Raw genomic sequence first — 15,487 nt, 5'->3', positions numbered from 1 at the left:
AATAAATCGAAGAAAGACGAGAGTACTGAGAAGTAACAGAAATGAGAACTAGCAACTTCAGGATTGATAGTCACGAAGTAGAAAAAGTTAAGGAATTCTGCTACCTAGGCAGTAAAATACCAGTGATGGATGGATCAAGGAGGACATCAAAACAGACAAGCACTGGAAAAAACGGCATTCCTGGTCAAAAGAAGTCTACTAGCATGAAACATAGGCCTTAATTTGAGTAAGAAATTTCTGAGAATGTACGTTTGGAGAACAGCATTGTATGGTAGGGAAACATGTAATGCGGGAAAACCGGAACAGTGCCGGCTGCGGTGGCCGTGCGGTTCTAGGCGCTTCAGTCCGGAACCGCGAGACTGCTACGGTCGCAGGTTCGAATCCTGCCCAGGGCATGGATGTGTGTGATGTCCTTAGGTTAGTTAGGTTTAATTATTTCAAAGTTCTTGGCGACTGATGACCTTAGATGTTACGTCCCATAGTGCTCAGAGCCATTTGAACCGGAACAGAAGAGAATCGAAGCATTTGAGACGTGGTGCTATAGACGAATTTAGAAAATTAGGTGGACTGATAAGTTGAGGAATGAGGATGGTCTGCCCAGAATCGGAAAAAAGGGAATATGTGGAAAATGCTGACAAGGAAAATCAACAGGATGATAGGACACCTGTTAAGATATCAGGGAATGACTTTCACGGTGCTAAAGGGAGCTGTAGAGTGCAGAAACTGTAGAGGAAGACAGAGATTGGAATACATCCAGCAGCTAATTGAAGCACTAGTCTGGGATGAAGAGGTTGGCACAGGGAGGAGTTCGTAGCTGGCCGCATCAAACCATTCAGAAGACTAGTGTCTCAAAAAAATAAAACTAAATTTCCCACTAAATGTGAATTTATAATGTCACGATGATGGTACGCATCTTACTTTGAAACCTGAGAGTTTTGTTAACATGTAAACTGGCACATCTAGAAGGTCTTTCAAACTGTCCAATCATCCCCGCAGTGGATCGCTAACCGTGTAATGTCAGTAGTATATATATATATATATATATATATATATATATATATATATATATATATATATATATATATATATAACCATACACTCTCCTTAGCGAACTCCGGTGTTTTCAACTTTTGTCTGGATGACAAGCATGAAAATAAGATTCTACCTCATTATTCTAACACTAAAACTTCTGATTGCCCCACATGGGTATTAGACAAACAAGCTAACCACAATTCACGAACTAGGCTGGTGCTATGGAATCAAAACCCAAATGACGAAAATTTGGGGAAAATATGTACTCTCATTCTTCAAATAGTTCTATAAAAGGGTTAGCTAAGATGTATTTAAATTTACACAGTCATTAAAAATTTCAAATTTTCTGTGTAGAATTCTGCATATCTCTCAAGCAAAACATAAAGAAAAAAAGAAGTTGTCTGGAGATTCTCATCTACGTAACACCAGAGCAAATTAAAGTAAACTCTCTACATTTTACGGAGACCACTCATGCCCGAGTGTCTGCTTCCATTCACTCCAGAACTATAGTCATTATCACAGTATCGTGCAGTGACCATGTAATTCGGAAAGGAATTTTCGCACCTAGAGTGCAGTACCACCAAGAATGTACCACGAATCTCTGTTTCCCATAATCGAACACCTCCATTTTCCCTTGGTCTTTCGGGGTATCGTTTTCCTTGCGTCTGCATTTCAAACTTGTTATGCTGGGTCTTCTTTCTAGTATATAGTAGTGGTTATTAGTGTTTATAATTTGTAACACTTATTACGAATACGTAATCGGCTTTTCATAGTTATTAAGATGTTCTATCTTAAGAAGCAATGTTACTTCCGTTGTTGTCTAGTAGTCTGGCATTACCTTCGTTCTGTTTGCTCTAGCAGTGGTCCTTCATAATTCAGTAACTGTGCATTTATTCCATCCTACCATGTGTCTTTACCGTTTTCATTTGACTTAGAGTTTAATGGAGATCGTTCGTAGCTTTTGTATTGCTCATATGTCTTGCCTCATTTCCTTCACGATGTCACCTCTGGAAGTCGCCAGTCTAAGCAGCAATTTTTTTCTGCCGTGGTAAGGCTGGGCTCTTCCGAAGAATCGACTGGCGCTTTGTTTCAGGATCATAGGTAAAAGCCCACGGTATGTAGATATTATCTGAATGTCAAGCACCTTTACTTTCTTGCTGAATCCAAACATCGGTCACTATAGTCTTACCATAATTTTATTTGTTGTATCAGATTATAACTGTACTCTTCGTATATTAATTTTCGTCGTTTGATCATTTATTTGCGTTTTTACGGATAGTTTTGACATGAAAGGCAAAGGTGCTATACAACTTAAGGCGGCCATTTAACATGGCGCTGAGATCTCTATTGAGTATGACGTTCCCATTCAACGGACTGGCCGCCATCAACATGATAAGGTTAATAAAACCGTTTTAGTGGGCCAGAATGAGGCCCGTAATATTTTTCTCGGCTGGATGCTGTACGGAGTCACCTGTCTTCCACTTTCAAAGCAAAATTTCATTACCGAGCCAGGTGACACAGTGATCAGCACACTGATCCCGCATTCCGGAGGATGATGGTTCACACCCGAGTCCGGCTATCCTAGTTTACGTTTTCCGCGAGTTCCCTAAATCGCTTTAGGTAAATGCCGGGATGGTTCCTGTGAAAGGGAACGGCCGTGTTCCTTCCCCTTTCTTCCCTACCCCGATAGGACCGATAACCTCGCTGTTTGGTCTCTTCCCCAGAGTCAACGAACCAATCAAAAATTCCATTGGCGGCCGAGATTCGGCAAGAATAATACTGCAGAAGGTTTTCCCAGTTACGCAACTATTACATCGCTCAATAAGCAGAATAAACACTAAATGCATGTCCGAAGGAACATTGCATCGTACTTCTTAATAACACAGGCACTGCTATCTCGTATTTATTCGTCAACATCCGGCCCTCGACTCTCAACAAATATGTCCTTCATGGATGGGAATATACCTAACGTCCGAGTGCAGGTTTTGACACATGGACGACGACATAAGGCATTTTGAGTCTGGCCGTGCACTGATAGCAGAAGCGGTGAGGGCGACTGTTCACGTAAAGAGGGAAATCTGGGGACCGACGTCCGGCCCAGCACAAATTTTCGCCGTCACCCTTCCAATACATAGCCGATTTGGTTCATATTTGCAATTTCGAACACATTTTCTCCCAAAAAACACAGTTTAATCTTAACGAGTAACAAACACTTTACCTCACAGGAAACTGTTTCAGAAAAGTATAATGATTGAGATATTTATTAAAAGTATCACACCGGTGAATAGAACTTAATCATTCATAAATTGTTTGTTCAAACATACGTTCATTGCCCTAAAGAAAAAGTCTCTGTTTGTTGCAGCTTCCCTGTGGAATGGTTCGCCGCCGAGATGCAGAACAACCCGGAACTGGCTCGCATGATCGTCAGCAAGTTCGTGGACGCTAACCAGGATGGAGAACTGACGGCGGAGGAACTCCTCAGGCCCACTTACTGAGTCCCCCACCTGAAACCTACACATGCCATAGGCATATTAAGAAACTCCCACACCTCTGAGTCACTTGTTTGTAATGTCGACATATGTGTATCGTTATGTTCCAATAAAATAACTTTCAATGTTTCGTAAGAACTTTCCTCTCATTTTGTTTGCAGATTTAGACCAGATCCCTAGCCTTCTAGAAAGTGGTAGCACTTCATTGCCTGAATGGATCTTTTAAAAAATTTAAACATTTACACTCTCCTGTTCCTTTCCTTGCATGCTCTTTTACGACATTCGAATATTTGAAGCAGATTATTTATAGCGCAGTGTTAGACTGAAACTCGTGTTCACGTCTTGCAAGGCAGTTGAGTGTGGGAAAACGTTACACTTCCTACCTACACATTGATAATTATAGTTTAAGTCTCATACTTTATTCCGAGTGATAAAATACGAATAACCGAAAATATACTGAGATCTTGCCTAATGTTTAATAACCTCTAGCTATTCTATGTCTTTCAACTTGTTCTATCTCACTTAAGAAAATAATAGAGAGATGAGAAACGTTTTTCTTGATGTAACTATGGCATGTGTACATACACAGCTGAGAAAACCTTGAACAGTAGACTATATTTTTATCAGTTATTTGGGAAATAGTAACCTCCTGTAGAAAACATTCCTTAATAACTTGTCGTTTCCTTTCTTTACATATGTGACTTCTCTAATTATAATGAGATTTTGTTTGTAGTAGAACTGTTACTAAGATAAAGTTTCCAGTACATTCTAGTTCTTTTAAATATGTACATCTAACAAATGATCAAATAAAATATTACCTGAAGTATGTAATATGTGTATGTTGTAAATAATTTGTAGAGGGATTATTTTCGCACAGATTGCTGGAATATATTCCTGTTAAGGGCAGATATTCTAAAAAAATAGGTAGTGTGGAAGATTCACGTCAGCCTTCCTGCTATGTATCGTAATCCTCTCAAACTACTGGATTTAGAGTACGAGAGGAAGTAAGACACAAATTAGGTAAGATAAATATAACCTCGTGTATGTTCTGTACTGACCGTTTAGTTGAAAATAAAACAAAAATTCTGTTAACCAACTTCCATTTTTCTTTCATGTCCAACGAAGTGCTCTGATTTAAACTTACCAATTATAGTGAGTGTATTATGTAGAGCATACGTACTGCAATAATAAAAATTGCTTTGGTGCTTACCATGACCTCAGAGCTTTTTAAGACTTACGGCCTCCATTGGTATCAATAACACTCAAGTTCTTTCGACATCCAGTGAAAGCATTACATAGAGTCAAACATGAAGTTAATAGTAGTTACTTCGTAAAAAATACATTATTGCAAAAATGAAAGGCGTTTGAAAAGCAGTAAGTAGTTGGGAACTATTTTCAGGGTAGCGAATTACTTAAAGGGGTTACTCAAGACGCTGATCTCAATTATCACGGCGTGACAATCATATTCATTGAATATATTACAGGGCCAAATATCCTACACTTCTAAGAGGTCGAAGGTAGCATTACTTCTTAGCAGATGTCAGAATTCTAGCTTAGAGAGCCATCGGAAAGTCGATTTAAGTGTTTCAAAATAAATTTTGCTCATAATCCCACATGAAAGTGAGCATATCTTCATGAATGATTGCTGAGCCGGAAGTGGAGCACGGCATATACCACCATCCATTGTGGCGCATAAAATGTCCACTGAACATTTTGGACCATTTGCAAATTTGTGAACGTGTATGGGCTTATGGCTTCAAATGGCTCTGAGCACTATGGGACTTAACATCTGAGGTCATCAGTCCCCTAGAACTTAGGACTACTTAAACCTAACTAACCTAAGCGCATCACACACATCCATGCCCGAGGCAGGATTCGAACCTGCGACCGTAGCGGTCGCGCGGTTCCAGACTGTAGCGCCTAGAACCGCTCGGCCACTCCGGCCGGCGTATGGGCTTATATTCAAGTGTAGAAAACGAGAGAATAATACTCACAGTACTAAAGTATATGTCTTCACTTTCGAATCAAAACTGTCCCAATTCCTAAGCCAAAGCAGTCTGTTCGAGAACGCACATTTGTGAAATCAAAAGTACTAGGTAGCATTGAGTATCGGCTGTGTTTGGAGGATTTCTGCGACACTGCTCTGAAATTTTCAACTGGTCCTAAACATTGTGTGTCAGATTCATGTCAGCACATACCACAGGCTATTTCATTCGGTTGATTCCAGCCACCTGGAGAAAGGACTACATGAAGTGCGTAATCGCGCATTATTGTCTTGAAAGACAAACTCAGTGCCCAAATGTTGACTTTGGGATAAGGTGATAGGCTTGAAAATCATGTCAGGATGCTGTACAGATCTCTAATTACTTTCGATGGCAACAAAAGCCGTCCGACATCTGTAGATGACCACTGGCCCGCAATGTGTCTGCCCACCGCCGTGATGAACGCGTGGACAACTTAATGCCTTGCGCCTGGCTGTTAATGATATTTTAAATTCGTACGTGAGAGTAGTATGATATCGAAGAAAGGATACATCTCATTGCCGACAAGAAAAGATAACAGGTAATTATAAAAAATGTTCATAAAATCTTTTCTTATGACATAAACTGACTTTTATCACACATATTAACTTTGAAAGATAGCTTCAGGCCCGAAGGTCATCGCTGGAAAGCATCGAGCTTGGTGAGTCAAAACCGTGTTATTGTTAATTGTCAATACAAAGAAATAGTCTGCATAATAACAATGAATATAATCTGATTTCGCTAGAAACGTGGACTGCAGGTTCGCCTTACAAACACTGATATGATTAAAAAAAGACGCTAACGCGCTTGTGGCGTCATCAAACCGACTTGTTACAACTAATTTAAAAAGGCAAAAAGATTTCATGGATACAACACTACTGCCAAAATACAGATATAAATCATTTGGCCTGCTTTATTTATTTCACGGCAGAATTTTCTAGCTACAAGACTAGTACATCCTTCCAGCAGCGAGGTTCCAAAAGAAGCATTAGAAAGACTGATAAGCAGTTCTGTTACTTTTTAACAACAAATATCGAAAATTTCAAACATAATCAAGAGACCGTGTTCGTACTAGGAGATATAGTCTTGTCGCTAATATTGTTAAGACCTGAAGATTTGCTACACCAACCCCGTAAGACGCCCACTGGTACTTGTCCCCATCCACATTCTTCTATGCTGCTCACCAGACGCCAAATAACTCCTGCACTCAATGGTAAAAGGAACCCGATGCCAATGAACCAAGTTTCACTGCAGGTGATCTATTGCGCAACTTCTTCGCGCTCGATGGTGCTGTTGCTCGTAATGGACAGCTATAGGCCAAATTGATTGTGTGAAGTCGATTGCGCACTCCCTGGATCGATATAACACAACGAAACACCTCCAATGGCAGTAATCACCATTCTGTAGCAGTCTACAAACCGTAAATTCTTAGTAGCGCTCCACACCTGGTTTCACTGACTGCGGAAAACTATTACAGGGCCCATCTTCGTTTGTGTTGTGTCTTACAAATAGCTGTCTAGTTCAGGAGGAAAGTTAACGTACAGAAAACTCTGTCGATGGAGTGATCAGTGTGCACATTGTTGCGTTCACAGCTGGAGACACACAGAACTGAACTACATTGAGAATGCAAATTTACTTGTACCTCCAGTACGTAGATGGGTGTATGTAGCGCTTTCCCTTGATCGGAAGAATATTGGGAAACAGGTTTAATACAAAAAACAAGAATTGCAAATAATTCAGGTAAAGAAGGTGTGTAATACTTTCTGGAGCGGTTTATCGTAAGAACCGCGGAGCAAACGGTACCATGACTGTAAAGCGATTTTTCAACCTCCTAGCAGGAAAATATTCCTTCCTTCACAAACACAGCTTTCGTTGTGTGTGAGTCTGTCTTGTTAAATGTTTGTATGCACAACATATGCGCCGGCCGAAGTGGCCGAGCGGTTCTAGGCGCTACAGTTTGGAACCGCGTGACCGCTACGGTCGCAGGTTCGAATCCTGGCTCGGGTATGGATTTGTGTGATGTCCTTAGGTTAGTTAGGTTTAAGTAGTTCTAGGTTCTAGGGGACTGATGACCTATGAAGTTAAGTCTCATAGTGCTCAGAGCCATTTGAATTTGAACAACATATGCGCTGGAAATTCTGGGACTTTAAAGTGGCTGGGCGTTGTGTGAGTGAAAATCCTGTACGAGTTTCAAATATTTTTACTAGCCAACTCAACAAATCCGATAGTACGTATGACAAGAAACATAAGTAAAACAGCCAGCACTCAAATCGCAAAACGCAAATTTAAAATATACTACAGTTTAAAATACAGATTACCATAAACAATTATGCAGGCTTTAAAAGAATGACAAGAAAGACGAAACATAAGCAGATATTAGATCTGGACTCAATATGCAGAAATTGCCCCAGCAGAAGCTTTCACCTCAAATCAAACTATACAATCGATAACAACAAGCCGTAAATACAGTAGATGACCCAGATTAGCGTTACTGGTCACAGGCCACAATAAATGACGTTAATGATTCAGCTAACGCTAGCAGTAAAAGAAATAAAAAAAGACTAAACACTCATTGAGCATAATTCACAGTGAAATGCAGATGCTTATGGTATAATACAGCAGGCTCTACAGTGGCCTCCCCATTAATAAAATGAAACGGCTAGCATAATTCAAACTGAAACCCAGACACACACACACACACACACACACACACACACACACACACACACGTAAACACACACACACACTCGTCTGGACAACAAAGGCTTTCCCTGAATACAAATGATATAATCTTTTTTGTCATTACCGAATACAAACCGTGGCTTGTAAGTTGTGAGTAACGCCTACCCTGGATCCACAAAGCCAAGCACTTTGTATTACCCCAGACAAAAAACAATGTACCCTGATGACGGAGAGCCGCTTCAAGCTCAGAGCTCCACAAGGCCGTCTCCACTGTTTTGCTGCACAGCCTACCCCACCTTGTCCAGTTTGCCACTCAGATAGTCGGTGGCCATGTGCAAACTCCACGTCTCTGCTGAAATCCTCGCACTTAGGGCGACAGCAGCCGCCCCGTCCTCCAAAGACACGTGTCAGCTGGCACTGACCAACTCCCTGAGCTGCCTAAGGCCAGGCAGCATGCCAATCACGTCACGGTGCCACAGGCCAAAGTTTGTCGCGCTCTTACCGAGGCCTCTGGCGCTTTCTTCCAGCAGACGCCACCTCTTTCACTCAGCAGCAACTCGCTCTCCGTTGCCCGACACGAGCACTGCTAACCTCGCCGTGGCACTGCTTTCACCACACTAACAGGTTCGCACATCCTCCGTCGCTGGAGGACCACATGACCAGTACTGGCGCCAACTGCCAAGCGGAGAGAGAATTCAGTGCCGTGAAATGCTAATTCCTGGCACGGATGACTGCGAAAATAGGGTGGAGAGAGAAGCGGTGTATTAGTGCTTCTGAGAGGAGATACTCAAGGAAGAGGATTAAATAATGTAGTAGCATTTTGCCTATTGTTCTCATTAGTGCTACCCTCTCCTTTCTACAGCTCTTAACTCTCTTCCTAGAGCAATATCTCATGACAGTCTGTCGCCGCATCTACTCCTGTAGTTACTCGTATTTAACGGTAAATATTCTTTCAACACAAAAACTAGAACCGGCTAGCAACAAGTAAAGCACTAACACACAGTGCCTGAAATCGAACTAGTATACCCTTTTAGAAGTTTCCAACTCATTCAAGATTAATTGATACGTAGTGTATATCGAGTACATGAAATGATTACATTTACAGATCAATAGCACAAGCGATTCTATGGTACCAGATATCATCCCATGCTGAAGGACCCATATTAGTGCTTGGTGTAACCTCCATGACGGAGATGTAGCTCTGACTTTGACTAGTCGATCGTACAGATGGCGAATACTGGCCTCGGATACCACGTCTGCTCGATTTGTTCTCTTAGTTCTGTAACAGTTGTTGGCAGACGAGTCGCACATGTCACTTCTCGTCCCATCATATCCCACACGTGCCCAATTGGTGACAAGTCCAGATATCGTGCTGATCGCTTGCTGCAGGTCTTGCAGAGCGCGATGAGTTTCGCAGGCAGTGTATGGGCGAGCATTATCCTGTTGGAATAACACCTTCCTGTTGCAACAATGGCACACGAATGGGTTCAATAACACACTCCACGTATCGAGCGCTAGATATCGTCCCCTCCAGAAACATCGAAGATGAACGAGTGTTGTAGTTTGTCACATCCCAGACCATATTGCCTGGGATGGGCCCAGTGTGTCTCGGACAAATGCATTCTAACAGAGAGAGCTCACCAGGTCTTCGTGGTACGCGCGAACGCCCATCACTTGGGTACAGGCAAAACCTGCTTTCATCGCTGAAGACCACAGCGCTCCATTCCATCTTCCAAGTAATCCTTTGGCGGCACCAATCCAATCTTGCACGTCCATGTTGTGGCGTGGGTGCAAGATGGGCTAGAGGTGTGCGTGCCCGCAGCCACACTATTAATGATCGGTTCGCAACAATTAGTGCTGAGACGTCTGGATTCACAAGCACGCTTCCTGCGCTGTGGTAGCAGTACATCTACCACTGCTGCCCTTACAGTACGACTAACCTGGCGGGTGTCTGTACTGCGTGGATGTCCAGAACCCCGGCTACCGATTCACGTGGCCATTGGTAGCAGCATCGTTGCCCAACTGACGCAGCACGTACAACTTGTGTGGCAATTCTCCGACAGGGCAACCCGCCACTCGAAAGGCTACAATTTGACCCCTTTCAAACTTGCTACGTTGGTTGTAGGATGCACGAGTGTGTCTCCCTGGCTTGGTTGCCTGAATGATCCACTCGTTTACGCCACACTGATATTTCCGGCTGTGAGCGATCCCTATTAAAGGGTAGACACAAACTGCGCTCTGGTAGCTATGACACTATGCTATCAGTTGGTGAACGACGTTGAAACCATTGTCTATTTCTCCCCCCCCCCCCCCAGCCCAGGTGGCATATATGATATATGCCATCATCAAGTCAAAATCGACGTCGTCTTTCCAGGTGTACTATTTCTTTCCTGTTAATGTATTAGCATGCGTTACTGAAATCAGTCATTTTGCCTGGATGGAACAACTCTGAATCAAGATAAGTAATAATTGGTTCGTATAGCCACTAACCGCAACCACTGGCAGCGTCCTTGATACCTGAACTACATTGCGAATAAACATACACAAAAGTAACTTAGTTCAAAAAGAGAAGTCTCTCAAACAAGTATACTCACTAACTAGTAAATACAGACTTGCATATTATGTGTATCAGTACCAGAAAATTCACCTAACATCCACAAGGAACGTCTGAAAGTTTGTCGTCAAAAATCATTTCCACACTGGAGATAGTCTAATACATTATATTTCTAACCACTTACTCCACATGTTACATTTTAGACAATTAAGGCACGATGTTCATAATGAAACGAAATGGAATACGAAAATCAATATCATCGTTAGTTTACTGACAATATAATCTCTTAAAAAAAGTTACGAAACTTGAGACGTTGTTAAACCTAGGCAGATCGAGATCCTTAAAAGGTGGAACAAAAATTCCATTATCTGATTAATCGAAGATTTTGTCACTTACAGCTTGACATTGGCCACCCTCATACATTTTGAATGAAAGCAAACACGAGGAGCAGCGAGTAAAAAACTAAAGAATCTATTTACTGTCACAACTGTCAGCAGGAATCTCTGAAAGGGATGCGGGTGGGACAACTGAGGAAGTCAAGCTCTCATACATTCAGAGCTCTAACAATGCTAGCAAGTCGTACGTTGCATCACATTTACTGAAGATGAACTTGGTGTCAAGTCTATCCACCAAACTGCATTTTAACAATACCTGACAATGGTAAGTTTTGAATGTAAACGAAATATGTTCGACTGACGGGTAGCACGATACACGTTACGGCAGACTATTTGAAATGGTGGTGAGCTAGAATCTGGCTGTGGTAAGGTGCTGAGCATAAGGAAAACAATACTTTGAACACATTTATTTCTATAGAGGTGAAGTTTAACATAAGAAAGGATGAGCAATGCACCACAGAGGTCCAGTTTTACATAAACAACTACAAACCACCAGGCTCACAGGAAAGCTACAAGCAAGTTAGCAGAACTTTAAATTGCGGGTTTTCTAATAGTACAGAGAGTTTCTTTTTTTATTTATGACCAAATTAAGGCTTTGAGTCCTATAAGAGTTGGAAATGGCTCCAGAATCACTTACTAGATCTCACAATAGCATTACGACGAGCAAAATGTGCATGAGCTTTAATATTAAATAACTTTCAAGGTAGCAATACAGAACTTCTATATAAGCTGTAAAAGTAGAAAGTGAGAATAAGCAAGAGCAAAAAAGGACAAATCAAAAACAAATGATGGGGCTGAAACGCTTGGATTGACAAATTCATGGTAGCTGGCTTGAGCTCGGCCTGACCCGATCCGTTGCTACATTCAGCACAGGTCCTGAAACAAACACACAGTAAATACGGTTAATTTACTTACGATATAAATGACCAACAGCACAAGAGCAACCGTGAAAAAAAAATGACGACACAATGCTGCGTCCGTCTGACTCGCAAGTACTTTGGGTAAACATAGCAGAATTTATATAATTAAATAAGTTATGACATTTACAGATAGGCCTTTTAATCTTAACTGACAATGAAAGATATCAAATATACCTTAACCTGTAGAGTACATGAGCCAGTAGTACAGGAAAGGCAATTAAATGAAAAAATTTAAAGGACGGAAGCGCAGAAAATACACGCATCAGTAGTGGAGGTGAAAGCAAGTCTTTCTAAACTAGGTACTCACAAACAGAACAAGGTAAAATAGAAGTACTCTTGCAATCGAATAAATTTTTAACTCCGACAAGTCCTTATTACCGTGATGCTGATCCACGCTAAAGATTTCGGCCAAAACAACAGCTAGTAATGTAGCCCATACCAGCTTACGGCAATAACACCAAACGAGATTGTATATCAAAATCACGGAGGTTTTCATGAACTATGCTGACACCTTACCACACACAAGAAATGGCACACACCTGTTATTTCTGTATCAGACCTAGAAGAATGAAGGCCGGTGTATCTGACCACGCCAAACAACTTAGCCAGCAGGAAACAGACCTAGTTAAATTTCAGAGTACGGCCCGCTACCGCACGGGTACAATGAAGCAGAGACCGTCCAGTAGACCCAGGCACGCTCCTAAAAGTAAACATCCGCCACGCAGACTCTCGAGCAAACCTCCGCGGCTAGCAAGCCTCGGGCGCAGTCCAGAGAGTCTCCTTCGCCGACAATCAACCCCTAGCAGACAGAATTCTAGTATGAGCTCCACGGGCGCTTAAATCCCCCTCGTGGCGCTGCAAGGGCCTCACCTACCGAGAAGCCAGAGAAACCACGCCTTCGTAATGAAACCCAAAGACGTTCCACAACTAACTACTGTCATCCAGAAATTATAACAATAGACTTCAGTAGCCGTGTTAACCTTTCAAGCGAGGCTCGAAATCTGTTTTTCCTTCGGCGGTTGAAAACAGTCAGTATACATATAATGCAACTTCTTGGGACTCGAGGAACATCCATCTTACACACATGAAAAATTCATGCCACATGTATGGTTTGTAAACTCATTATGCATAACTGCACAGTATAAATGCTGCCTGTGGTGATATATTCCATTGAACCATCTTTGGGGACGCTTTTCTATTGCGCCACCCGCTGTCACAATGAATCGCTGATTAACAAGTAACGGTTCAGTGGTGAACCAGATCAATTCTCAACACTGCTACAGTTAAAAGAAACAGCGTTCGTGAGGTTCAACAGCATCACGAAGAGGATTAAAGTTGTTACTAGCAGTATCGACGTTCTACGTTCGACATCCGATGTCCGACCTCTGCACAATATCCTCAGCTATCAGTTAATAGACTGCTCCCAATTGGTCCACTGTAATGTACACAAGAATCATCTCAAAGTAAAAAGTAAAAACAGGTAACACTCCAGATAAAAATTAGTCCAGGGTCTCTGCAAAAAAACAACAGAAAACAGAAAGTCAAGTTATTCGGAAACGAAAGTACTTTTCTGACTATAACGGACCGTCTCTCACATCAAACACCAGCTCCAGTGAACATATAGTTGTGGGAAACCTCTTCATTCCTTAACTTACCAGTTACCTAATTTCCAACATTAAAAATGGTGTAAGACACGGGTGTACGCTTTCTCCCCTATCCTTCAATCTCTACATCGAAGAACCAATGATGAGAATAGAAGAAAGGTTCAGGAGTGAAATTAAAATTCAAGGCGAAAGGATATCAATTATACGATTTGCTGATGACATTGCTATCCTGAGTGAAAATGAAGAAGAATTACGTTATCTGCTGAACGGAATGAACAGTCTAATGAGGGCAGAAAACGGACTGAGAGTAAATCGAAGAAAGACGAAAGTAATGAGAGGTTGACGAAATGAGAACAGCGAGAAACTTAATATCAGGACTGATGGTCACGAAGTAGATGAATTAATGAATCGTGCTACGTAGGCAGCAAAATAACCAATGGAGCAATGAGGCTATCAAAGCAGACTAGTATTGCGAAAAAGGGGATTCCTGGCGTAGAGACGTCTACTAGTAGCCTGAATTTGAGGAAGGAATTTCTGAAAAAGTACGTTTGGAGCACAACTTTGTATGGTAGTTAAACATGGTCTGTGGGAAAACCGGAACAGAAGAGAATGGAAACATTTGAGATGTGGTGCTACAGAGGAGTGTTGAAAATCAGGTGGACTGATAAGGTAAGGAATGACGAGATTCTGGGCAGAATCGGAGAGGAAAATACGTGGAAAACACTGATAAGGAGAAGGGACAGGATGATAGAACATCTATTAAGACAGGGAATGACTTCCATGGCCCTAGAGGGAGTTGTAGAGAGCAAAAAATGTTTAGGAAGACAGAGATTCGAATACCGGGTGATCAGAAAATCAGTATACATTTGAAAACTGAATAAACACGGAATAATGTAGATAGAGAGGTACAAATTGACACACATGCTTGGAATGACATGGGGTTTTATTAGAACCAAAAAATTACAAAAGTTCAAAAAACGTCCGACAGATGGCGCTTCATCTGATCAGAATAGCAATAATTAGCACAACAAAGTAAGACAAAGCAAAGATGATGTTCTTTACAGGAAATGCTCAATATGTCCACCATCATTCCCAACATTCCCAACAATAGCTGTAGTCGAGGAAGAATGTGAACAGCGCTGTAAAGCATGTACGGATTTATGGTGAGGCATTGGCGTCGGATGTTGTCTTTCGACATCCCTAGAGATGTCTGTTGATCACGATACACTTGCGACTTCAGGTAGCCACAAAGCCAATAATCGGACGGACTGAGGTCTGGGGACCTGGGAGGCCAAGCGTGACGAAAGTGGCGGCTGAGCACACGATCATCACCAAACGAAGCGCGCAAGAGATCTTTCACGCGTCTAGCAATATTGGGTGGAGCGCCATCCTGCATAAACATCGTACGTTCCAGCAGGTGTTTATCAGCCAGGCTGGGGATTATGCGATTCTGTAACATATTGGCGTGCCTCTCACCCGTCACGGTAGCAATTACAATCACGCATTTCCTCGAAGAAAAAGGCCCGATAACGGTAGATGTGGTAAATCCAAGCAATGCCGTGTCTTTCTCGTCGTGCAATGGTGTTTCCACGACAGTTGTAGGATTTTCGGTAGCCCAAATTCTGCAGTTGTGGGCGTTGACAGACCCTCGGAGCGTGAAATGAGCTTCGTCGGCCCACAACACGTTACTCAACCAATCGTCATCTTCCGCCATCTTTTGAAACGCCCACACCGCAAATGCCCCCCGCTTCACTAAATCGCCAGGTAACAGTTCATGATGCCGATGGATT

The 15,487-nt window shown here is 42.1% G+C and overlaps 1 protein-coding gene across 1 annotated transcript in view; it reads left to right on the top strand.

The window, feature by feature from the left end:
* The window catches only part of LOC124606781 (allatotropins-like), a 360,366-nt gene extending 355,749 nt beyond the window's left edge, over nucleotides 1-4,617 (top strand). The window contains exon 3 of the mRNA XM_047138843.1: nucleotides 3,395-4,617. Within this exon, the coding sequence (XP_046994799.1) occupies nucleotides 3,395-3,527 (133 nt within the window). The 3' untranslated portion in view covers nucleotides 3,528-4,617. The remainder of the gene's footprint in view (nucleotides 1-3,394) is intronic.
* The last annotated feature ends 10,870 nt before the right edge of the window (nucleotides 4,618-15,487 follow it).

Source organism: Schistocerca americana, chromosome 3 (assembly GCF_021461395.2).
Source record: "Schistocerca americana isolate TAMUIC-IGC-003095 chromosome 3, iqSchAmer2.1, whole genome shotgun sequence".
In the NCBI taxonomy this organism is placed as follows: Eukaryota; Metazoa; Arthropoda; class Insecta; order Orthoptera; family Acrididae; genus Schistocerca; species Schistocerca americana.
Note: the sequence above shows the minus strand (reverse complement) of the source record. Positions and strands in the feature narration are given on the sequence as shown.